Here is a 25,857-nt window from a genome sequence, read left to right on the forward strand (position 1 = left end):
AATTTTTTTAAGAAATTTAAGATAAAAAAAAATTTTTTCAAATACTTTTCTCTTGCATGTCTATTTCAAGTATTGATGTTTGCCATCAGTGTGCATAGCCATATTGGATTTTGTTGCATTCTCCGCCGTTTTAACCTTTTCTTATAGTTATTAAAAAGTTAATATTTGTCTGAGAACTGCTTTCAATTTTTGTTGCCGCATTGAAATATTTCAATACAATGTGTTAATGTAATAGTACATTTTATTTCAATATAATGTATATAATAATAATATATTTTGTTTCATGATATATAAAATTTTTTTATATTCATTAAAATTTGCATAATGAATACATAATAATAAATAAAAATGAAATAATTATCATATACATATATTAAATAACGAATGATAAGCATAAATTAATATTTAAATAGTATCACGTATTTGTGAATTGTCAAATGGTCACTTAATATAATACAGTAATTTTTATTAGTGAATTAAATATTTAGCAGAATGTTGACATTAGGAATGTATGAATTAACTCATCCTGAATCATTGTCAGATTCTGAACTTAAGGAAATTTTAGAAAATGTAAGCCAAACAGGTTATGTTTATTTGATTAAATTTTAAGAAATTTAATTTTTTATATTAAATCGAAAATATTGAATTATAGATATTTAGTAATATTGAGTGAATATTTAAAGATCTAAATTATTTTGTATTCAATAATTTTATTATTTTTTTTTGTAACAAAAAAAATTGTAAAAAAATAATATTGTCAAAAGATGATAATTATTTTTTTTTAATTATTTTAGGCTTTGATTGAAAAATAAAATTCTTAAAGTATTTCTTAGTTTGATATTAATATTAATATATATTTTTTATTAATTTATCAAAAAAAAAAAATATTTTTTACATATATATATAATATATTATTTAAATTTTTTTATTTTATAGAGATGTATTGACTTCAGTGATTTTAAAAATTTATCTAGATTTGAATTAATAGAACTATATAAACGGGTAGCATTACCATTACCTCAAAGACATTCTGAAAGTACGCAAAATTTAGGAATAAAAGGACATAATGAAGCAACACATTTTGATAATGAATTATATAGAAATTCAATTTCATTGTGAGTAAAATATTTGTTAAACTTATTTATTATAAACTAATAAAATATTAAAGTTCCAATTACAATAAATGTATATATGATAAATGATAATGATATATATATATTAAAAATATTCATTTCTTATAAATAAGTTATTAATTTTTTAGATGATAAATGTTTAATATATTGATTGCTATATCAATTATATTTAATTAATGTAGTTAAGTTTATCTGACTATAGTTTTATTAGAATCTGTAAAATTCTAGTAAAATTTAGAAACAAAATAAGAGAATATTTACAATTATTAAACTATTATACATATAAATATTTTTCTAAAATTTTCAATTTTTACAACATATAAAAAATTATTAATATAAATAAATACAATAAACATTAGGATTTTTAACAATCAATATATAGATAGAATATATTTAAAATAAATTATAAATAATTCATGAGATAAATGGTTAAATTATTATTATGTATCATATTTTTAATTCATATATTAATATAATTTTTATACAATTAATATTAACATTTTTATATAAACATTTTTATATAATTTTTGTTTTATATAATATTTATTATTTATTTCTTAATCTTAAGATGATTTCTGATTTTATAAATGATATATCATTCAGAATCCAATTACAACATATCATTATTTCAAAATTACTATTAGAACTTACTTTGAAAATAACTTAACTAATTTTATATCATTTAGAGCATAAATTATTATATATCACTATGTTATATATATAGTGATATATAATATATCATATATATAGTGATATAGTATATATAATTATATATTATATAATATAATTTGTATTATATATCATATAGTTTTTTTAATTTAATAGTTTAGTAATAAAAAATAAACTATAATAGTATTATGATAACTATGATATATGATAATTATGATATTATAATAAGAATATCTATATATATCTTAGTTTTTATGCTATTTTCTTATTTTTAATTTCTTATTTTTTTATCTTTAAATCTTAATCTTTATATTATTTAAAATATAAATTGTTTCATATTAATTGAAATATTAAAGATAACTTTCACATAAACTTCTGCATTGTAATATTTTAACATAATTTAGCCTGTATTCAAAAATAAATTATATAGAATTATATAATATATAGAATTATATAAAATCCAAATATAAGTTATATAATATTTGATAACAATATTATAATAAAAATAATTATATAAACTTTTGTCCATTCTTTTACTATTTTTATGTATTTTTAACTTAAACCACTATTAGTCTTTAGTTTTTGTTTGTTTTTTTTTTTTCATTTTTTTTTTTTTATAATTTTTTTCATTGCTTCTTTTTTTATCTCATATAACTCTTTCATTAGTTTTACAGTTTTATTTAAAATATAAAATACTTATAATAAAATACTTAAAATATATTATATATTTTTGTCTTTCCAAATATTCTACACATAATCTCTTCTGTAATTTTTTTTTTGCAATTGTAATTTAATTTTGAATATATTGAAATTTTATTATCAGATTTTTGTCCTTTCCTCGTATCTTTTCTTATATTTATCGTAGGAAATTTTCTTCTATTATGTTCTAATTGCTGTTTTATTTTGTTTTTTATTTTCTCCTCTTCTTTATGTAATATTTTTATTTTTTATTTCTAATAAGAAAAGTATATAAATTTTTTTTAGGAATAATACAAATAGTACAAAAATATGTATTAATGAAACAACAAAAATGTTTGAATCTTCTTATGTGAGATCAAAATCTTCTACAAATGAAATTAAACAAACTTCTAAGAAAATACGTTTGAATAATTCAAATAATTTTACAAAATGTAATGGTATTGACAAACATGTTAATGATGAAAAATATGATGTAGGTATATTTATTATTAGTTATTTAATTATATAACTTGATCTTTATTTTTTAAACGATTTTTCTATTCAATTCTTTATATATTATTTATTTTTAAAAATTTTTTGATTTTACTTGGTCTGAATAACTTGTTCTAAATAATTTTATTCTAAAGCATTTATAATTATTAAGATATTTTATTATTAGTAAACAACTTAAAAAGTTTTTATAACTAAGTTTTATAAGTATTTATAATTTTGATATATTTTCATATTTTTCTAACTAATTTAATAACAATTTGAAATGAAATGTTATTCATATATTTTTGTTATTTATAATTTTTTTATAATTTTATTTATAATTTATTTATAAAGAAATCAAATTATAATTTAAATGAATACATTTTTATGTTAAAATTAAAAAGACAAATAAAATAGAATATTAGTCTAGTTTGATATAGGATTGAAAAATTTAAGTTTGTACTTTAAATGTATAATAGATATATTGTATCATAAATGATATAATATTCATAAATGAAACATAGAATTATGTAATATAAAAAAAAAATAACAAATATTATTTAATAAATATAATATATGTATAAAAAATTAACATAAAAATTTTCACGTTTTGTAGGGAGCACCATCGAAGAAAAGACAGAAAATTACATGGCCATAATTTTGGAAAATATTTATTTATATTATTAATTACTTAATAAAACAAAATATCTATAAAATTTTATATAAAATAATTTATATCAACAAAAATATATAAGGTAAATTTCCAAAATATAAATAATTATTTAATAATTATTTTTCTTATATAATATTAATGATCAATTTTATTAGTAAACAATAACATAAAAAATCCATTCTATTATTAATAAATATATTTATATTTGTTGTATAAAAATGAGATTTCTATAGTATAGTTTGAAAATATTTGAATAATTTTTAAATTATTTATATTTTAATAGTATAAAGAATGTTTTATACTTTCTACATTTTATTTGAATTAAATTGTAATATTTAATAAAGTAGAATATTATTGAAATTTGTTATTTAATTACCATATAATATATTTTAATTTATAAAAAACATAAATTTTTAAATTAATATTTAATAATAATAATAATAATACTTAAATAATAATTTTGTTTGAAATAGATTAAAATAAATATTTTCTCTTTATGAAAATACAAAAAATATGTAATTTAAATAATATTGAAAAATAAATCATTTAATACAAAATTTTTTTTATTAGAGAATTTTTTTATATATTATTTTTTAATGATTTTTTCAAGAACATATATATATTTTATGTATTCGTGATGATTTAAAACGTATAGAAAGTATGACAGAAATTAATTTGATTATATTAAAATAAGGAGAAAAATATAAATATATGTTAAATATGATTTTGTTTTATAATTTATTTTGTGTTGCAATTTTTTTGCATAAATATATATAAAAGTTTATTGTTTCTTTGTACGATTCGAATTTCTTGTATTATATTATGTATTATGTATTATATTATATTATGAATGAAATATTTAATATGCTTTCAGCAAAGAAAGTAAGATATTTTAAATTTTTGATTTTGTGAATTTTGATTTCATGAAAATGAGATATCATTTTACAACTATGAAATAAAAATTGGTATGTATTTTATATATAGACTTATGTAATGCTGACAAACTAGATTTTTTTTTTAGAATGATTTTTAAAAAATTGCCGTTTGCTCGAAAAAAATATGTTTCAAAATACATATGAGCGTAAATTAATATTATTCTTCGAAATATTAATTCTTTTAGGAAATTTAATAGATTTGAAAATCTATGATATATATGTTTGTAGAAAATTGGAGCAATTTCTTTAAAAATGTAAATAAATATTACAATATAAAATAAATTGTAACTCGAAAACAAAATCATATAGAATATATATTTATATATTTTTTTTTTATTATAATAATTAATTAATATATATAAAATAAATAAATCAATTATTTCCAATATATTCATCTTGTATATACAGAAATGTATATATTCATATTCTTATATACATTCCTATATAGAAATGTATACAGAATAAACATATAAATATATTATATATATCATATTCATATCAAATTACATTGTTTCGAAACTTTGTTTTATTCATAAACAAATAAATATATTTTTTATAAATTTTTTTTATAATTTTTTCTTACATTCTTTTTATATAATATTTTTTATATGATTATTATTTTAATACTATTATGATATATTTGATATAATAAAAAATTGACATGTAATATTAATCAATCTATTAATTTCTAAATTATTTTTAACTTTTTTGACAATTTTTAACAATTAATTTAAAAGAAATAAGATCGTCGATATTCACTATTTTTTTTTTATTTTTTCTATTATTTAGTAAGATTTTCATAATTTATAATTATTAATTATAATTATTAATATAGTAGGAGAGACTGAGGAAGATTGATACATTTTTAAAAAAAAAGATTGTATAAAAGAAACTGAATAATATTTTAATAATCTTTTTTATATTCAATATTCTTTAATAAAAACAAATATAAATTTTTTAAATTTAAACAAAAAATAAATTTATGTTAAATATCTCAAACTTATAGATATATAATTATAAGAGGCATAATATAATATATAAATATAAAAATAATATAAAAATATATTTTATAAAAAAATTTATTTCGTACAAATTTCACAATAAAAATAATTTTGTTTGAACAGTTAGTTATTAATATATTGCGTGGCATCATTTAGAACATATTTGATATTAAATTCAATGTGCATTTAGTTTCACAGGTAAATATAAAGAATTGCAAGAATTGCAACAAATACAAGTTGCATTTTCATTTTCTACATTCTTAATACATTCTTTGTATCATTTTCAAAATCCATAAAATAAATATTATAAAATAAAAATATATACTACATAGCATAATATAAAAACCATAATTAAGATTTGCTGAAGTTAATATTCTATTAGTAATTTTTTTCTTTGTTTATAAATATTTATGATATTATGAAATTTGGATAAAAAAATGTATTTTTATTATTTTTATATTTAATTATATATATCTTATATATATATTAATTATTTAATATCTAGATAATGTAATTTTATTGATTTTGTATTTTTTAATTATTGTTCTTATTAGTTTATTTTCATAAATAACTTTCAGTATAGCATTTTTAATAAATTATTAAGTGAATTTATTTGACAATTTTTAAACTGTCTAAGTTTAAGTGACATCTATTAAAATATACAAATTCTTATTATAATTTGTTTGCTGAAGAATATTTATTATAAATTAAATTATTTTGAGAAAATATAATATATCTATCAAATTTCTCTTAATTATATGTATGTCTCATATTTCTCTAAACATGGAATTTTAAACAATAATCTAATATTTAATCTTAAATTGAAAGCAATGAAAGTTAGTATTTATATGTAATATTGAATGTATTTTCACATAAAATTAATAAAAATTAGTGATACACAGTAATAAAAACCTTATGTAAATAAAATAAAAATTTATATTTTTCAGCATGAAAATATACTTTCTTTAATAAGTTTTAAAATAATTTAATTTAATAAATTTATTTAAAACAATTATAACCTAATGTGATTTACATAAAGCATATATATATTTATAATATTATAGCATACAATTTTTTTTTTATTCTTTAATATAGCAAATATAAAAATGTATTAAATTTTTATTTATTAATTTCTATGTATTAATTTCTTCTATCATGTATTCTTTTTTTAAAACAAAAGATATTTTAAATAAATTCTTGTCTTTTTCTATTTAAATTGTAACATTTATATCATATATTTAATAAAATATGATTATACAAATATTTATTATATATTTTTGTCATTTTCTGGATATTTTGTTAATTCATTAGTAATATTAATAATATTATAAAGTGACATTAATAATCTATTAATAACTATATTTTCTGAATCAATAATGAGTATTTCTAATTTCTATATATAATTCGCAACAAAAATCATGATTTCTGAATTAATCAATTTTTGATTTAAGATTCTAATATTTTTTTAAGACAAATATAAAATTGCATTGATTTTTATAAAAAATATACAATTTCATTGAAAAAATTAAAATAATTTAATTTTTTAATAAAAAACTATTTTCGAACTATTGTACAATTTGTATCAATTGAATACAAACTAATTATTCGAAAAATTTTGTTATTAACTTAGTGAAAATATTTGAAAAATTATATAATTGGCAATCATATAATATATGGAACCTATTGAAAATTCTAAATCTAAAATATAAAGATTTTTATAATTATTTTTTATTATATAATTAATTAAAATTTTTAAAATTATAATAAATTGAATTTAATTCAATATTTATAAAATTAGTAAATGATTTTAATTTTATGATTTTTTTATACATTTTTTATATTTTATATTAGTTGCATATTGTATACTAATTTTATATATTTTTTATATAGTAGTTTTAGCTATGTTAAATTGTATTAATACATTAATATTAATATAATCAATAATCTTTATTTCATAAAGATATTGATTGTTGATATTGATTAACAAAAATTAACAAAAAATTCAAATTTTTAATATTTTTCAACCAAATAATTGTTTTCAAATTTTTTACATGATTAATCAAGTTTATTCAAAGATGCATAATTTAAAAAAAATATTCTTTCTTTTTATATTTTAAAAATATATTTTTACAACTTTAGGATCTATTTTCATCTTTTCAACTATATGATAACTAATAAAAAAAAAATACTTGTTTATTTTTTTAAAAAATAATATCTCACATAAATTTCATCAAACATTCATAAGCATGTGACTTGGATTCTTTCTTATAATTATGTTAAAAAGTTATAAAAAACAAAAAATTACATTTATTTTATTACTTTTTTTTTCTTTACAAATAATAATATTGACGTAAATTAAAATCATAATAATGTTAGGTAATTATTTTTTTAATTAAAGTATAAAATATTATATTTTAAAAAAATAAAATGTATGGTAGATGTTTTTCATTTATGTAATAGATAATTCTAACATTTAATAAAATAACGAACGAAAAATTAGAGAAACTGAAAAATAAAATATGAATATTCCAAAGCGGATCATTTTCATCAAACGGAATGTTTAGTATTCTTTGTATCATGTGCTTACATGACGGAAACGTGATACTTACAACTGTGACTAAAAAAACTATATGGAATTATGCAACAGTGAAAGTACAAATTAAAACAAGAAAAACAGTTTTAAAAAGAGGAAAAATTATTATCCGAATTCTTTTTTTCTAAATTTTTATATTTTAAACAATAATTAATATATTTAATGTTTTTTTTTATTTTATCTATTTTATATTTATATTTTTTATTTAATATAAAATACGTTGCGTTATTATATTTTAAGTAATGTCAAGGACATTAAGATATTATTTATATCAATTATTTAAAATTTTATAAATATTGAATAGAGAATAAAAAAATTAATATATATAATCTTGATAAATATTTTTTTGTGAATAAGATATATTTATTAATATATTTCTAATTATTTTCATTCTTATTTTTTTAATTTGAATTAACAAAATTTGTTTTTATTAATATAACTTTTATAAATATTTGAATTAGTTATTAATTTTATTATTAAATTCCAATTCAGTATTAAATTTTCGAAACAAAAATTTATCATTAATATTTTTCATATTTTTCATCATTAATAATTAAAATCATATATTGTTATGAAGAATTACTATATATATATACATATATTCTATAAAAAATTTTAATGTTTTTCGTTAAAAAATATATATCCAAAGATATATATTGAAATAATAAAATATATAAATTATTAATTTTTACAAATTTTTACATTTGTTTTCAAATATAGAAATATATATATATGTATTTAATATTTAAAAAAGAATCAATAATAAAAACTAAAATGCGCTCAAATATAAAAAAATGTTCAATATGCAGCTATTAGAAAATAAAACGAGAGCGAAACTTTTGCTATTGAAAACATGTCACGTATGTAACTTCCAAACTGTTTGCAATGCATCAAGAGCTGTGAAGAGCATCGATTCACATACACCCACAAATGACAACTCTACCTATAAAATGTATATATGTACTACCTATAAATACGTTTGTCACTTTAAACTGAAGTTAGTTTTCTTCTTGACTTTTCATTTAGTCATAGGATTATACAAAATACAAAACATGGCCATCAAGGTGAGAGAGAAACATAACAATTAATCAATTTTGTTAATTAGATTTCATTAAATTTTGCTTTTTTGCTATTTAAAAATAGTAATTGTTTTTAAATATATAATATAAAAAATAAATGTATGTAATAATATTTTTAATTTTTTTTATTATTATTTTTTAAAATTTGGAAATCAATTAAAAGAATATTGATTAATTCAAAATAATTAATATTTTATAAAAAATTCATATAAAAAGATATTTTTTATAAATTTTTAAAAAATTCACTATTAATTATTATTATTTATTTAATCTGGAAATAAATTAGATAAATATGATGATTTCTGTTTTCTTTTTTTTTCTAAATAAAGAATTATAAAATTTCTTAAAAAATGAAATTATTAATGATGTGGATATGCCATTACTATTTTAATTTATTTATAGAAATATAATTAGAGAAATTTGAAGAAAATAACAAAATTATTTAAATAAAAATAATCAATAAATATATCATATATTACATATATAGATATGTTATCAATTAAAATATATATTATAATCTATTCATTTGTCATTTCTCTTCTGAGAAACAATTTTCTAATTTTTATGATCGTTGCTAAAAATTATTGAATATTATTAATATGTTATATCGTTAATTTGAAACATATATTTTTTAAAAAATTTTATATATTATATTATTCTAATATGATTATAATTATTGTTATTAATATTTATTAAAATTATGTACTATATTATATATATTATATGTACTATTTTATATATATATATATANAAATTAATTATAATATATAATACATATATATAAAATAAATAAAATTATGAATCATTTTATACATATATCTAAATATAATATTTATATATATATATATATTAAAAAATATTTTGTAAATTAGATATATAATTTATACATATATATAAAATAAATAAAATTATGAATCATTTTATACATATATCTAAATATAATATTTATATATATATATATTAAAAAATATTTTGTAAATTAGATATATAATTTATAAAAAAAATATTTTTATTAAAAATATTATATAAAAAATATTAATTACACAATAGAATATTAAAGTTCCAAATGTCAAATATCAAATACATAATTGTCATTTTTAAATTTTATATTTTTAATATTTCTCTATTATTTTTTAGCAAATTATTTTTGTGTTGGCGATTGGTGTGATTGCAACATGCAAAGGATCTGCAGTTTCTTTACCAGCAGTACCAGTGGTCAAATTCGCATCCGTGAATTCAGAATTTAATTATGATCCTCATCCGCAATATACTTATGCTTACGATGTTCAAGATAGTTTAACAGGCGATTCCAAATCCCAGCAAGAAACCAGAAATGGCGATATAGTGAGCGGTAGTTATAGTTTCATTGAAGCTGATGGCACTAGAAGGATTGTCGAGTATACGGCGGATGCTGTGAATGGATTCAATGCAGTTGTCCACAGAGAACCTTTGGCTATTATTAAACCTGCCGTAAAGATTGCTCCAGTGGCTTTTCATCCTTAGAGATTTTTAGCAATTATTATTGATTGTTTATTACTTTACAATTTATAATTGTTCAAACAAAAGAAGAATTATTTTAACGATATAAGAAATTTGTTAATTTCACAAAACACAGTTTTAGCTTTCATTGATTTTTGCATTTTATTTGCATTTTATATTGTAGCATAAAATATTTGATTGTATTTGTAATAATGTTCTATAACAATTTTTAATGTTCTATAAAAAATTTTTAAATTATTTTTGAAGTCATTTAAGTTATGCATTGCTCAATGTTTAATAGAATTATATTGATATCATTTGCTTATAAAAAAAAAATTTATCTTTTTACACTATTTGTTATGTAACTAGTCATATCACACTGTATATACTGCAATTATTTTGTAATGGTGCGTTTATAATAAAAAATCTTTTATAAGATATTTGTAATTATTACTATTCTCCTCATTTTAGTTATATTTGTATATTTTTTAGACTTTTTTATATTTTTATATTTGTAGACTTTATTTAATAATGTATAAAGAAATATTTTTAAATATTATAACATAGATATATTTTAATATATTAATAATCATTATGTCAAAAAATTAAAAGATGATCAAATTTCGATTTAAAAATTGTCGAAATATTTGACTGCTGTAATTTTGTTGAAAGAAATTATATAATACATACTGCACATGGATTTATTTTAAAGCATAAAACTCCTATTTTACTTTTTATTTTTTCACTTTTACAAAATCACTTTTTGTTGTAAAACAGAATGAAAATTGAAGTTTTTTTTTTCTTTTAAAATTTTATAAATTTAAACATTTTTAGATTTTAAAGAATTTTTTCAAGATTTGTTTTAAGATCATTGTTTTAAGAGCAAAGTCTCTTTTTTATAACAAGTTGAGAGAAAAATTGATCTACGATTTTTTTTCGTTATGTATTATATTTTATTTTATATGTACTGTAAATATGCGATGATAATATTCAATAAAACTAACAAAAACGTCTATTGCATATATATATATAGTATAATATATATATATATTATACTATACATAGTATAATATAGCATATTATAGTATGAAATAATAATAATATAGCATATTATAATATGAAAATCATTGACTATTATTGCTGCGCATTTTTAGAAAACTACTTCGTTTTTATATTGAAAATAAAAGTAACGTTCCTTATTTCTTCTAGAAAGACTGCTCTATTTTCAATTAATTTTGATCATGATGTTGATAAATTAATAATTATTTATATCATTTTGTTGGAGAATTTTGTTGGAGATTCATAGAATCATTTCGTATCAAAAAAAAAACTGAATAACTATTATTATAAAAACATGGAACACTTTCAAATTTCAATTTTTTTATTTTAATTTTTTTAAAAATTATGGATTCTGGTAAAAAGGAAATTTGTAGATTTATATTCAATACATTAAAATTTTAAAAATTATACATTAAAATTTATAAAAAGAAATATTACAGAATATATTATAAAAAGAAAGATTACAAAATCAGATACGTGTTGATCAATATTATTTTCTTAATTACTATATTTAATATAACTATGTATTATGTTATTATGTTATATTACTGTAATTAAAAAAAACGATTATATCTCAGAATGTGATATAATTTTATATTTATTATAAATAAGTAAAAAAAATTTAAAATCTTCATTAAAAGTTGAAACGAGAAACGAAAAAAATGATTTGTTTTAATTTCTTCTTAATGATAAATAATGGATAAATAATTATTATATATGATATAATATACGATATTATATATTTGAAATTTTTATTACTATAATATTTTTTACTTATTATTGAAAAATACTAAACATTGATTATGAATATAAAAGAATATATAATTCGATACTAAAAATTCTATTCTTTCAGATCATTAAAAATCAATATAAAAAAATTATATATAATCATTTAAATTTATTATTTAAAATTTTTTATATTTTATATAAATCTTTTCATATTTTTTTAATAAAAATTTATAAAAAATTATTTGATATTATAATTACAATAAAAAAATTTTAAATATTAAAATAATTTATATATTAACATATTTTTATGTAATTGTTATTAGATTTAAACATATAATTTTTAATATTATAAAATATTATATATTTTTTAAAAATTAATATTTTTTTATTGATTGATATTTTATTTATCTATTTTCTATTTTAAGGTTGAAATATTTATTTACTATTAAATTATAATAATATTTATTTATTATTAAATATCTTTCAACATACAATAGATATATTTTTAATGATTTATTATTTATAGAATTATCGTCATTCATCATTTTAACATATTTATTTTTAATATATTATAAAAAAAAATAATTTTCAAAATATGTTTTGAGAATTATTTATTAAAAATAATAAAATAATATTTAATTTATCATAAATATAATAATATTATTATTATATATATAATATTATTAATATTAATATTAATTCAATACAATGTTTATTTATTACATTTGATATCATTGAAAAAGTTTTTTAATTTTTATAAAATTTGTTATAAAATTATATTAAATTAAAATTAAATTTAATTTTTATATATTTTTTTGAATTGTAATGATTGATAAATATTTATTTATTTGTAATATTTAGTTTATTTATTTTAAAATACAATAAAATAATTCACATAATATTTTTATAAAGAATTTTTTAAAATTTTATAAAGTATGTTAAAAATATAAAATATATAATAATATATAATATATATATAAAAGTATGTTAAAAATATAAAATTATTTTTTCATTTTGTAAATTATATATACATAAAAATAAAGTATTAGAATACTATATGTAGATCAAAGCCTTACTATCTTGTATTTCAATCTCTTATTCGTATTCTTTTCTCTATATATAGCAAAAAATACATATTGAAAATGTATATTTCAAATATGTAATTGAAATTTACTATATATATATGTGTAGTATATAATAAACTCAAATCTAACAATAAAATATAAATTAACTAATAAAAAAAAATGATCATTATCATAATTCTTTTACAATCTATCATGAAAGAAAAATGATGATTATAGATTACTCATTACTTTGCATAAATAATTTTTTTTACACAAATTTAAATAAAACTTTTTCAAAAATTAAAAATTTATTGTTTATTATTATTCATTACTAATTATTTTAAAATATTATATATATTGCATATTAAAAATAGATACACGAATAATATAAGATATTTTTATATATATTTTATATATTAATATATATAACATACATACATACATATATATATATATGTATATAACATTTATTACATAATATTATATAATAACATACATTATATACAATATTATGCATTATTTATAATGTTTATTTTTTAATTTAATTTTCAATTTTAAAAAAGTTATTGCGTGTGTTCTTTTTTAATGCAAAAATTTTTAAATATTATGATAATAATTAATAAAATTAATAATTAATGAAATATGATAAAGATAATCTTGTTAATCGGAAAACTATGAACATTGAATAAGAAAAAAAAATACAGTAAGTATACATAGAATTCATTATCTTTCGTAATTTCATCGAATAACTTCGAACTTCTTTCAATGTATCAATATATAAATGATACTCACGTTCACACTTCATTTTCACTTAAAATGTAGCAATCATTAAATTTTAAAGATTTAATTGACAATATTTAATGAAAATTAGTATAATATATTATTATGCATTACTAACAATTAATTACAATATTGACAATATATTTTAATTTTATTATTCAATTTTGTATTATTTTTATTTATAAATGATTTTATTAGTAATTTATAAGATTTAAGTTTTATAAATCGTTAATAATTAAAATATATGGAAATTATAATTAATTAAAAAATATTGATGCGTTCATGAAAATTGTTTAAAAGGCAAAACAAATACAAAAATACAAAAATTGATATACAAAAATATTAATTAAGATTTAATTATTAAATACTAATTAAACTTTATATTAAATGAAGTAAGATAAAGTGAAATTGTTGTTATCTTTATGTTCTAATTTCATTTTATTTCCTCTAACCTGTTTAATAATTATATTGCTTAAATTAATAATTATATTGCTTAAAACTTAATAAATAAGCCTTAACTGATTTTTATATACTAATTTTTATTTTTTTGGCTTCTAAAATTGTACCTGTTTAATATGTTTTATAATAAAAAATTTTTTAAATATTAATACTCTATTTATATATGAATGCTTTTAAAATATTTAATATTAATTTTATAAAATATAATTTTGTTTATTATTTGAAAAATTATGTTTTAAACCGTTTTATTATTATATCAGAAATTTATTTATTACATAAAAGATTAAATTAACTTTTCTATGTTAAAAATTATTGAACTTTTAAAAAGTATATGAATAAATATGAAAATATAAAACAAAGAAAGATCATATGCGTATCACTAGTCTGCATTTTTTAAATATACAAGCACACATGCGCACGCGCGCGCGCATACACACACAGATGTTACATACATGGAAGAAGACAGACTCTTAAATATTAGTTCTATGCATATATTCAAATACAAGAATTTCAAATACATTTTAATAAACAAATGAAAATAATCAAATAAAAATCTTTTTTATTTCTTTTTATATAATTGTATTATTTTAAAAAAAAGTTAAACAGATCTAATTAAATTGAAAATAATTAATTTAAATATAAATATATCATATTAAATATAGAGATATAAAAATAAAATTATATCATTATATTACATACATAACATTTTGTAAATATGTACATATCTTGTATAATTTCTATATCAGTATATACATATATTAAATAAAATATTCAGTATATTTTATCTTAATATATATTTTATTTCAATATCAATGTATAAAAAAACTATGTAAATAAATATATTTGAATTATTAGTAATTTTATTTTATTTTAACTTTTAATTTTTCTTATTTTCTATATTAATTATTTGATAATTTTGAGATATTATAATAGATTTTGAAATTTATTAACCGAAATTTTATTACATTATTAAAATATAATTTTAAAAGATGATAATTATATTGCATATATTTTTGCTTATAAAATACCATATTAAATTGTTTTATAGACAATTATTGTTAAAATTTCATTAATAAGTAATATAATTTATTAATTTATAATTAATATATAATTTAACCAAAAAATTCTATAAAATTTTAGAAAAAGATATTAAATTTTTCTGAAAATTATTAGTGATCAGTATTACATAAAAAATAAATTGTAATTGTATTATTTAAATTCTATATTTTATAAATAATTAATAGTTTACTATTATTTTTAAAAAATAAAATATTTATTGAATAAATAGAAATATATTTTTTTATAATTTTTTTATAAAATGCAAATGCTCTAATGCACAAAATATAAAATCAATTGATTTATTTTTAAAATAGAGGATTAAAAAACTATTAAATAATTAAAAATAATAATTTAATTTAACTGATTTTTTATGAAAATTTAAATAATACAGAAAAAAATTATGTTATGTTTGTATGAGAATAAAAATGAAAAATTTTTGAAAAAATAATTAATCAAATATATTGTATTATTAATTTAATTAATGCTAATTTTAATATATATATATATATATATATAATTAATATATATTAATATATAAATTACTATATATTAATTATATTAATATATATTAATATATAAATATATAAATTAATATATATATTATATATATTAATTTAAAAATAAATTACTTGATATTCTTCTCATATAATCATAATAATAATAATTTTGTTTACCAATCTATTATTAATGAATCTATTTGATAATTGTGAATTATTCTAATCTATAATCGTATTATAAAAATTTTTCAAACATTTATTCAAATAGAGTTTCTTCGTATTAAGAAATCCTTTTGGCCTGCTATCCTTAGTTCAATATGTCGCAGCCGCGACATAAATGCTAATCGATAACAATCGCGCAATATTGTAAACTTTTGGAAGTACGCATCTTTCATCACAAGGGAGGGTTAGAGTAGAGTTCACAGTTTGCGTTCGCGGTTTCGTAGTATGACCTCGAGATTTTGTATCTTCGACATATTGGCATACAAGTCGCGTGTATTCACTACGACAATATGAAGAAACATAAGCGTGCATACTCATCGGTTTGTGGTTGTATGTACTTACATATATCGTAACATTTATGAGGAGGTCATCGAATGGCAAAAGAAAGAGAGTAATAGGTAGCTAAATAAAAGAAGGAGAGATTAAGTGGGGACACTGTGTGTAAGACAGTGTTTCGATGTGAGTTGGGTGCAAGGAATAGCTCGATTATTGTTAGCGGATGACACGAAAACAGCGACAGTCATCAGGCATATAAAAGTACGACGAATTTTACCCCAAGGCATCAGTCTTCTGGCGATCTTCTTGCAAACAAACATGGCTGGAAAGGTAAGAAGTTCTTTGTTAAAAATTGATAAATATCGACCTAACATAAAGACCATTTTAATTAGTTTTATCAGTTAAGTATTATATTTGTTTATATTTAAAATATATTCTATTTTTCCTTTCTTTTTGCTGCAATATCTATTATTAATTTTCATTATTTTTATTATTATTCTTTGATTGTTTTCATTGTTGACAATTATAATTATCAAAATCGAAAATTTCAAATATATTTTGTTGAAATATTTAAAAGTTTCACAAATATTGTAGATTCATCAAATTATATATTATTATCTAATATATATCTATTAGATTATTAAATATTAATTAGTTTATCGATTAACGACAAATTGTGTATCAAGTTAGTATAAAGCATTAAATATTAATGCTATGTCATTAAATATTAATTATTTTGACTTCTGATGAAATTACATAACAGTAATGTAAATTTGTTTCTTTTATTATAAAAAATTTTATGATTATTATCGATATTATATACAGATACATACAGATTCAAAAAAAGGACAAAAAAAAACGAAAAAAATTTTAGAATAATTAAAATTGATTTTGAATATAAAAGAAATATATATATATCATTTTAAAAATTTTATAGAATTTCGTTCTTTCTTGAATTAAATATTTATTTTCTGAAAAAATTTTTTTTTATATTCAGCTCATCATACTCTTAAGCGTGACAGTCTTTTCAAAGGGGGCGGTGGTATCGGCAATACCGGCAGTGTCAACACCTATAGTGGCAGCAAAACTCGAGGAATTAGATGCACCTCAATATAGTTTCGCGTATGACGTTCAAGATGCCGTAACCGGGGACTCTAAAGCCCAATATGAAACTAGAAATGGTGACTTGGTACAGGGTAGTTATAGTTTGATTGAGGCAGACGGTACTCGACGCATAGTCGAGTATACAGCAGATCCTATAAATGGCTTTAACGCAGTGGTAAGCCGAGAACCAGCAACCGCTATAGCAGCCATTGCAGCTCCATTGATACCATACGCACCAGCCATCGCGTCTGCCGCGCCAGCTGCACCTGTTCTGCCTGCAGCACCTGCACCAGCACCAGCCATTCCAGCCAGCGGTCCGGATTCTGACGTTGAAGTAGTTGAGGCTAGATCCGGTCCTCTGCTTGCATCCAATGATCCAATCGCTCGTGACGAGCAACTTCGACAACAACAAGAGCAACAATTGCAGCAATTGAAAGAGCTTGAAAGACAACAACAAGAACAGCAACAGAAACAATTGCAACAATTGCAACAGCTCCAACAACAATCCAGATTGCGATTCCAACAGCAAATTCAGCAACAGCAAAGAATACAACAAGAACAGGGACAGCAAGAACAAGAACATCAAAGGCAACAACCATTACAACGACAACAATCACAATATAAATTATCACAACAGCAGCAACAGGCTTCTATACCAGTAAAAACTCTTGCCACTCCGATACAATTGCCAGCAAAAGCTCCACAAGCGGCGAGATTAGTAAGCTTGCCAGCGACTAAAACTGTTACCACTTTTGCCTCTTATCCTAATGCCTATACGTACACAGCTGCTTATTCATCACCCTTAGCTTACGCAGCTCCTATTGGAGGTTTCACTTATGCACCCGCCACCGCTCTTGTGTAAAATTTTTAAGATTGTTTTGTTAGGATTGTTTTGTTATTAAGTCATGCTCGCTTAATTGATCAAATTGTAATAAATATATCTTTATAATGAATTATATCTAATATTGTTATGAATGAACTTCCTAAAATCTTTGTTATGTAATTATTCGATATTTGAAACATTTTTATATTTATATAAATTATATTATATTAATTAGTTACGATACGTGTATAAAACATATAATTTTATAAAAATTTAAAATTAAATTACGTATTTTCTTCTTAATTTATTTTTTTAATTTATTCTTAATTTTGGAGGAATTATAACTTAAACTATTAAATTTTTTTTTTAAATATAAAAATTTTTTAAAATAAAATTTTCAAGACAAACATGTACGATAATATATTAAATCCATTTTGTTGAAAGCTACTAAAAAACAAGTTTTTTATATTTTGCGAATATGAAATTCCAAGAAAATATAAATTTGCAATGATGCATTAAGCAATCCTTTTTAAAAGAATATATTTTCGATTATTGAAATATTTGTAACTTTTTTAACAAAGCAAAAAAATAATCATTTACATACAATGTTTCATGAAACTTGCAAAATATTAATTCATAATTGAACCATCTTTCGTAAAATTACATCATGTAATATTAAAATCACAGATATTTTCGTAAAATGATAACATTGTCTTATACATGTGAATACATGTGAATTTTTATTCCAGTCCAGCATGATGTCTCGTATTGCAATCGTTGCACTGTGAGCAAATGAAAAGATTTATTATTCAACAGGGTCTGGTTTTCTTTCTTACGTGGAGAAGCCCGTGACGGGGCCACTGTCCCCATAATCTCTATTAGCTTCGGCACAATCGATTACGTCGCTACGATCTACGTGACCGTATGTAGGCGTAATAAGTAAAAGCGTCGCGAATAACGTCGATCACAAACATATGCGAATCGATCACTCGTCACGCTCATCCTCGTGAACTTCAATTCATCGCGCTCGTTCATCGTTAAGCAAGTCGATGTTGCGACGTTATGAGGTCCTCTAGTATTTACGCAAGAAAACTTCTACACACACATATATATATAATAATATTATAATTAAATAAAATATTTGAAAGTTTGTGAAAATTTGAAAATTTGATATATTTCTAATATATTTTTTAATATTTTTTTTCATTTTCTAATATAATTTTATATCACGAAATGTAACATATAATAGATCAATTGATTAGATATTAAATATTAGATAAACGAGTAATAAATAAGTATAGAAATTATTTAGATATAATACATATTGACTGGGCAGTGGAAAACAATAAATAAAATATACGGGTTTAGCTGAATGAATATATTTGATTATACATGATTGCGCGTATCTGTTTATAAAACATTTGAAATACGTGTATCGAAGAGAAACAAATAGCTACCAACTATGAAATAGTAATGTTGCTGACAACATTCAATAATGAAATCATATATATAAAATTTCAGTGAACTTTAAATTCTATAACACTCCCACTAAAAGTGAACTGAAATTTGTTTGGTGTATGTATACTTATTATGTTTGAGTGTTACAGTTCTATGTGTCTATCATGTCTTCAATATTCTTGATATTCAATCGATTTCTTTGTATTTCAAATATTGTTCTTCTTAGAGGTTTTGTTAATAGGTCTGCCTGCTGATCTTCCGATGCTATATGTTGCAGAAGAAACTCCTTCTCCTTAAATTTGTCTCGTATAAAGTGATAACGTACGTCAATGTGCTTACTTCTTCGATGAAATTCTGGGTTTTTAATGAGCTTGATTGCGCTCAAATTATCCACGTAAAGAGTCGTTGTAATGTTCTTGAACATAACTAGATCATTAATCAAACTTTTCATCCATATGATCTCTTTTACAGTTTGACTAGCTGCTATGTATTCGGCTTCAGTAGTGGATAGAGCCACTGTTCGCTGTAGTGTTGAACCCCAAGCTATTACGGAATCGCCTAGTTTTAATTATTTAACAAAACCAGTAGTAGACTTCCTTATTTCAGTGTCTCCAGCGTAATCTGCATCGCTGAATGCTTTAATATGATTATTCTGTTGAGTTGAATAATGAATACCGTATTTTGTTGTTCCCTTTAGATACTTGAAAATTCTCTTTACTGCATTCCAATGAATTTTATTGGGTTTTTCTAAATATTGACTGACTTTGTTTACTGCAAATGTAATGTCTGGTCTAGTACCCACTGACAAATACATTAAACTTCCTACCGCTTGTCGATATGGGAACTCGGATTTTTCCTTGTACCCACTTTTATGTGCCTCCACGCACAGTTGATGGTTTTGGTCTGCTGGGATTGCTACTGCATTGACATTTTCCATCCGAAATCGTTGCAAAATTTTCTTGGTGTAAGCCTCCTGATGCAAAAATATAGAATCATCTGCTAGTCGCTCAATCTGTAATCCCAAATATGTATTTATCTCATTAGATGTTACTTCAAATTCTTTACGGAGTTCAGCTAACAACTTTTTTATAGATGATTGGTTTGTTGCACTAATTAGTCCATCATCGATATGAATCGCTAAAATCAGTCGGTCTCGATCGTTTCCATTTGTAAATACACAATAGTCTGCATTGGTGGACGTGAGATCATGCTTCTTCAGTTCTGCTGTAAAACGATGATTCCAACATCTTGATGCTTGCTTTAGATCATATAAACTACGATTCAGCTTGCAAACACGGTTGGTTCCATCCTCGTATCCCTTTGGTTATTGCATATAGATGACCTCGTCGAGTTCTCCATGAAGAAAAGCTGTCCTGACGTCAAATTGCTGTAAATACATTTTGTTCGAAGCTGTAATAAATAATATAGTTCTTATTGAATCGAATCTAGCTACAGGACTAAACGTTTCGTGGTAGTCAACTCCAGCAGTTTGTTTAAAACCTCTAGCGAGTCTTGCCTTGAATCGTTGTATGTTTCCATCGCTATTTATTTTTAGTTTATAAGTCCATCGATTATCTATGACTTGATGGTCTGATGGCGGATTTACTAATGTCCATGTTTGAGTTTTTCTCAAAGAATCAATTTCGTCATCCATGGCTTCTTTCCTTCATTTGATTGCGTTGCTACATGTGATCGCGTCATCATAGTTTTCCGGTTCATAGTGTTCTGTGATCACAATATTTCCATATGTGAGTCTGTCTGGTCGGCGTATTTTATTTCTGTCTCTCAAACATCGGTCTTGTTCGTATTGATTTTTGTCTTTTGGATCGTTTGATTCTTCATCTGAATGTACTTGTTCGTTGTTTTCGGACTGAATAACGGTTTTTGATTCGACATTTATTGTGTCATCTTTCTGATATTCAAAGATTATGGTATTTGACTCTGATTCCCATTTTTCATTTGAATTAATTTCATAAAGTTGATCTGTGAATCTTGCATTCCTATGTATTTTAACTTGTCCTTTTTCAGGAAGCCAAATCCGGAATCCTTTTGTGTTTTCATCATATCCGACGAAAATGCCTTTTTCGGCTTTGACATCCCATTTTCGTCTCTTCTCTTTAGGGATATGAAAATATACTTCTTCTCTGAAGGTTCTGAGACTTGAAATGTTCGGTCTCTTCTTGAGCCACAGTTCAATAGGTGTTACTCCTTTCTCCCCACTGGTTCCGGTTCTATTTAAAGTATAAACAGTGTAATTAACTGCTTCAGCACACATTTTGATTGGCAATTTTCCTGCATGTAACGATGTTTTCGCTAAGTCAATTACAGTTCTGTTTTCTCGTTCGGCGCAACCGTTCTGTTCCGGAGTAAATGGTACTGTTTTCTGATGCGTAATGCCATATCGACGTGTTAATTCCTCAATTTCTTTATTGACGAACTCAAGACCATTATCAGATCTGAAGATCTTGATTCCTTTTTCTAAATGCTTATCAGTCTTCTTGAAGAAATCCTCTAGACATTGTGATGTCTCTGATTTATTTTTGATAAAATATAAACTTCTCCAGTGACTGTAGTCATCTTTCAACATTAAGAAATATCGAGCTCTTCCAAGCGAGTTTTCTTGCATTGGACCTGAAAGATCTGCATGGATGAGTTTTCCAATGCGTTCAGATTTTGTATCGCTTTTTGGGAATGGTAGTCTGTGTATTTTTCCTAAAATGCAATCTTCGCAAGAAAATTTTTGATCCTTAAAAATGATGTTTTCAGATTTTAGAATTTTCTTCACCTGATCCACATTCTGATGAGCCATTCGTTTGTGCCAAGAGAAAAGAGAATTGCGCACTGCTACATTTGCCTGATGCTCATCTGTAATGACTTTAAATTTCATTACGAATAACTTACCTTTTCTTTCTCCCACTGCAACAATATTTCCATTCTTCATGAATGTACATATTTTATCATCGGAGTATTGTCGTAGTCCCTTGTCAAGAGCTGCACCCGCCGAAAAAAGATTGAAACTTAGCTCTGGTACGTGAAAAACATTACTGAGGTACTTTCGCACCCACTCTTTTCCATTAAAAGCAAGAATGTCGATATCTCTTGATCCAATTGCTTCAATATATTTTCCATCGCCTATCTTAATATTCTCTACTGTGTCAAATTTTTTATATGACGAAAACCATTCGCGACGATTTAACATGTGCTCAGTCGCACCTGAATCCATGTGCCATGCATCATTGGATGTTTCTAAATTATATTCTGCAGACATGGCTCCAATGAGTGCCTCTTCTTTCCTTCCTTTGTATTTTTCATTTGCTGCTTTTCGGTTTCTACATTGCTTGATCCAATGCCCTGGTTTGTGGCAATAATGACATACGCCTGGTTTAACGTTGCCTTTTTTGAAATTTTTCTTATATTGATGTTTATTGGCAGTAAAAGCAATGTTCTCTGCCCTTTCTTCGGTTCCCATTCTTGTTTTCTCAATGGTGAGCCTTGAAATAAGATTCGTGAGAGTTCTTTCGTTGGGTTGAGTTGATTCCCACGCACTAATAAAATATTTGAATGATGGAGGTAATGTCATGAGTATTTTAGTAATAATCATTTGATTTGGAATTTTCTCATCCAGAGTTTGTAGCCGATGTGCAAGATTCTCGATTTTTATGATGTGAGTAGCGACATCATCGCTCGATTCCTTCTGCTAATTGTACCATTGCTGCAACAGCATGTGTATACTAGTATCAGATTTTTGTTCGTAAACAGATTCCAGCTTTTTCCACATATCCTTAGCCGATTCACAATTAATAATATGCAAAAGTGGTTTTTCATCCACTGATGTGGCGATTATGCGTTGAGCTGTACTGTCGAGTTTTGTCCAAGCAGCGCGTGCTCGATTTGCCGCATCATCTCCTGGTACAGGAAGAATTGATTTACCTGTGACTATTTCCCATGCATCGCAGGATTTCAAAGTAACGCGCACTTGAAATTTCCATGAGGCCCAATTTTCCAATCCTTTCAGCTTATTAATACGAACAGTTTCGTACTCCATCACGATTAGGGTTATATTTCACGTTTGCTCAAGGCCGGATAACAAATCCACGTGCTTTTTCAATTTAATTGTACTTTACTTAATTATTTATTGTTTCTTTCGTAATCTGGGCCCGTAACCTGTTGACTGGGCAGTGGAAAACAATAAATAAAATATACGGGTTTAGTTGAATGAATATATTTGATTATACGTGATTGTGCGTATCTGTTTATAAAACATTTGAAATACGTGTATCGAAGAGAAATAAATAGCTACCAACTATGAAATAGTAATATTGCTGACAACATTCAATAATGAAATCATATATATAAAATTTCAGTGAACTTTAAATTCTATAACAATACAATATTTTTCTAACATAATTTTGTTTTAACATAAATAAAAAAGTGTAGTGCAAATTTTGATATAATTCTTTTATTAAAAATTTATTCTAATATCGTTAAAAAAAGCAATAAAAGAAAAAAATTATCAATATTTTTTATTATTAATAATTATATGAATGAATTTAATATAAATTATATAATATAATTTTAACAAATACATATATATTTATTTTAAAAATTTATTATTTGATAAAAATGAAATAATAGTTTTATTAATTTTTAAAATCTATTTTTATTTTTTGTAAATATAATTATAATAAATATTATATGTATAATTTTTATTTAATTAATATGTATATTTTTATTTAATATAAGTCAACATTAATTTTATTAAAAACACTTGAATATTTTTAATAATAATAAAATTGGAATTCGTTCTATTTATTTATCTAATAGAATTTCAATTTTTGATAATCCTTAATTTTATATAATGATTTCATAAAAAATAAAATGAAATTTTTTAAAAACATAATTATACATGGTTATACAAAAATTTTCTATAGTTATATAATATAACTGATATCACATGGATAAGTAGAATACGAGAGTATAATGTAGTACTTCTGTAAGTAGTATCATCATGTATATATCAGACGCATAGTGCATATAGTTACTTTAAATCGATATAAATATAATATATAGGTATTAATCAAATTAATAAATTTTTAAAATTATTCATTAATATTGATAAATTATTATAATATTATTAAATTATAAAAATCAATAATATTGTGATAATATTATTAAGAAATTTTTTCTAATAATTAAAAAATGTTAATTATATAAAATAATAAAAATTTTGAAAATATATGTTAAAAATATTTTGTAGAATTATATTGTTTTGTAATAATTATAAAAATTATATCTAATTATAATTATATCTAATAATATAATTAAAGAAATATTTATTTATTTAAAAAATGTATAATTTAAATTATTTATATAACATATTTATTGATTTATATTATATTATATTATATTAAAATATGAATTTAAGTAAATAAATTTTAATAAATAAATTTTACTAAATTTTGATATTAATATAAAAATAAAATATATTTTATTTTTTAATTTAGAAAATATTTGTATCGTTATATAATATAATATTAATATTTTTTTGGAACGTTTTTGGAAGATCGATTCTAAAAAACAAACAAGAAAATTATA

General features: G+C 20.8%; 3 protein-coding genes across 3 annotated transcripts; all 3 read left to right on the forward strand.

The window, feature by feature from the left end:
• The first annotated feature begins 303 nt into the window (after window positions 1-303).
• Window positions 304-3,735, forward strand: LOC122713621. Its single transcript, XM_043934227.1, has 4 exons — window positions 304-570; window positions 937-1,115; window positions 2,787-2,973; window positions 3,589-3,735. The coding sequence occupies exons 1-4, from the start codon at window positions 493-495 to the stop codon at window positions 3,628-3,630; spliced, it is 486 nt and encodes a 161-aa protein (XP_043790162.1). The 5' UTR covers window positions 304-492; the 3' UTR covers window positions 3,631-3,735.
• Window positions 3,736-8,995: 5,260 nt separating this feature from the next.
• On the forward strand, window positions 8,996-10,885 carry LOC122713622 (larval cuticle protein A2B-like). The gene is made up of 2 exons (XM_043934228.1): window positions 8,996-9,238; window positions 10,391-10,885. Exons 1-2 carry the CDS (start codon window positions 9,125-9,127, stop codon window positions 10,754-10,756), a joined length of 480 nt encoding a protein of 159 aa, XP_043790163.1. The 5' UTR covers window positions 8,996-9,124; the 3' UTR covers window positions 10,757-10,885.
• Window positions 10,886-17,088: 6,203 nt separating this feature from the next.
• Window positions 17,089-18,843, forward strand: LOC122713619 (SWI/SNF chromatin-remodeling complex subunit SNF5-like). Its single transcript, XM_043934225.1, has 2 exons — window positions 17,089-17,207; window positions 17,875-18,843. Exons 1-2 carry the CDS (start codon window positions 17,196-17,198, stop codon window positions 18,841-18,843), a joined length of 981 nt encoding a protein of 326 aa, XP_043790160.1. The 5' UTR covers window positions 17,089-17,195.
• Window positions 18,844-25,857: the final 7,014 nt, after the last annotated feature.

Source organism: Apis laboriosa, unplaced genomic scaffold (assembly GCF_014066325.1).
Source record: "Apis laboriosa isolate Shangri-la unplaced genomic scaffold, ASM1406632v1 scaffold25_cov139, whole genome shotgun sequence".
Classification (NCBI taxonomy): domain Eukaryota; kingdom Metazoa; phylum Arthropoda; class Insecta; order Hymenoptera; family Apidae; genus Apis; species Apis laboriosa.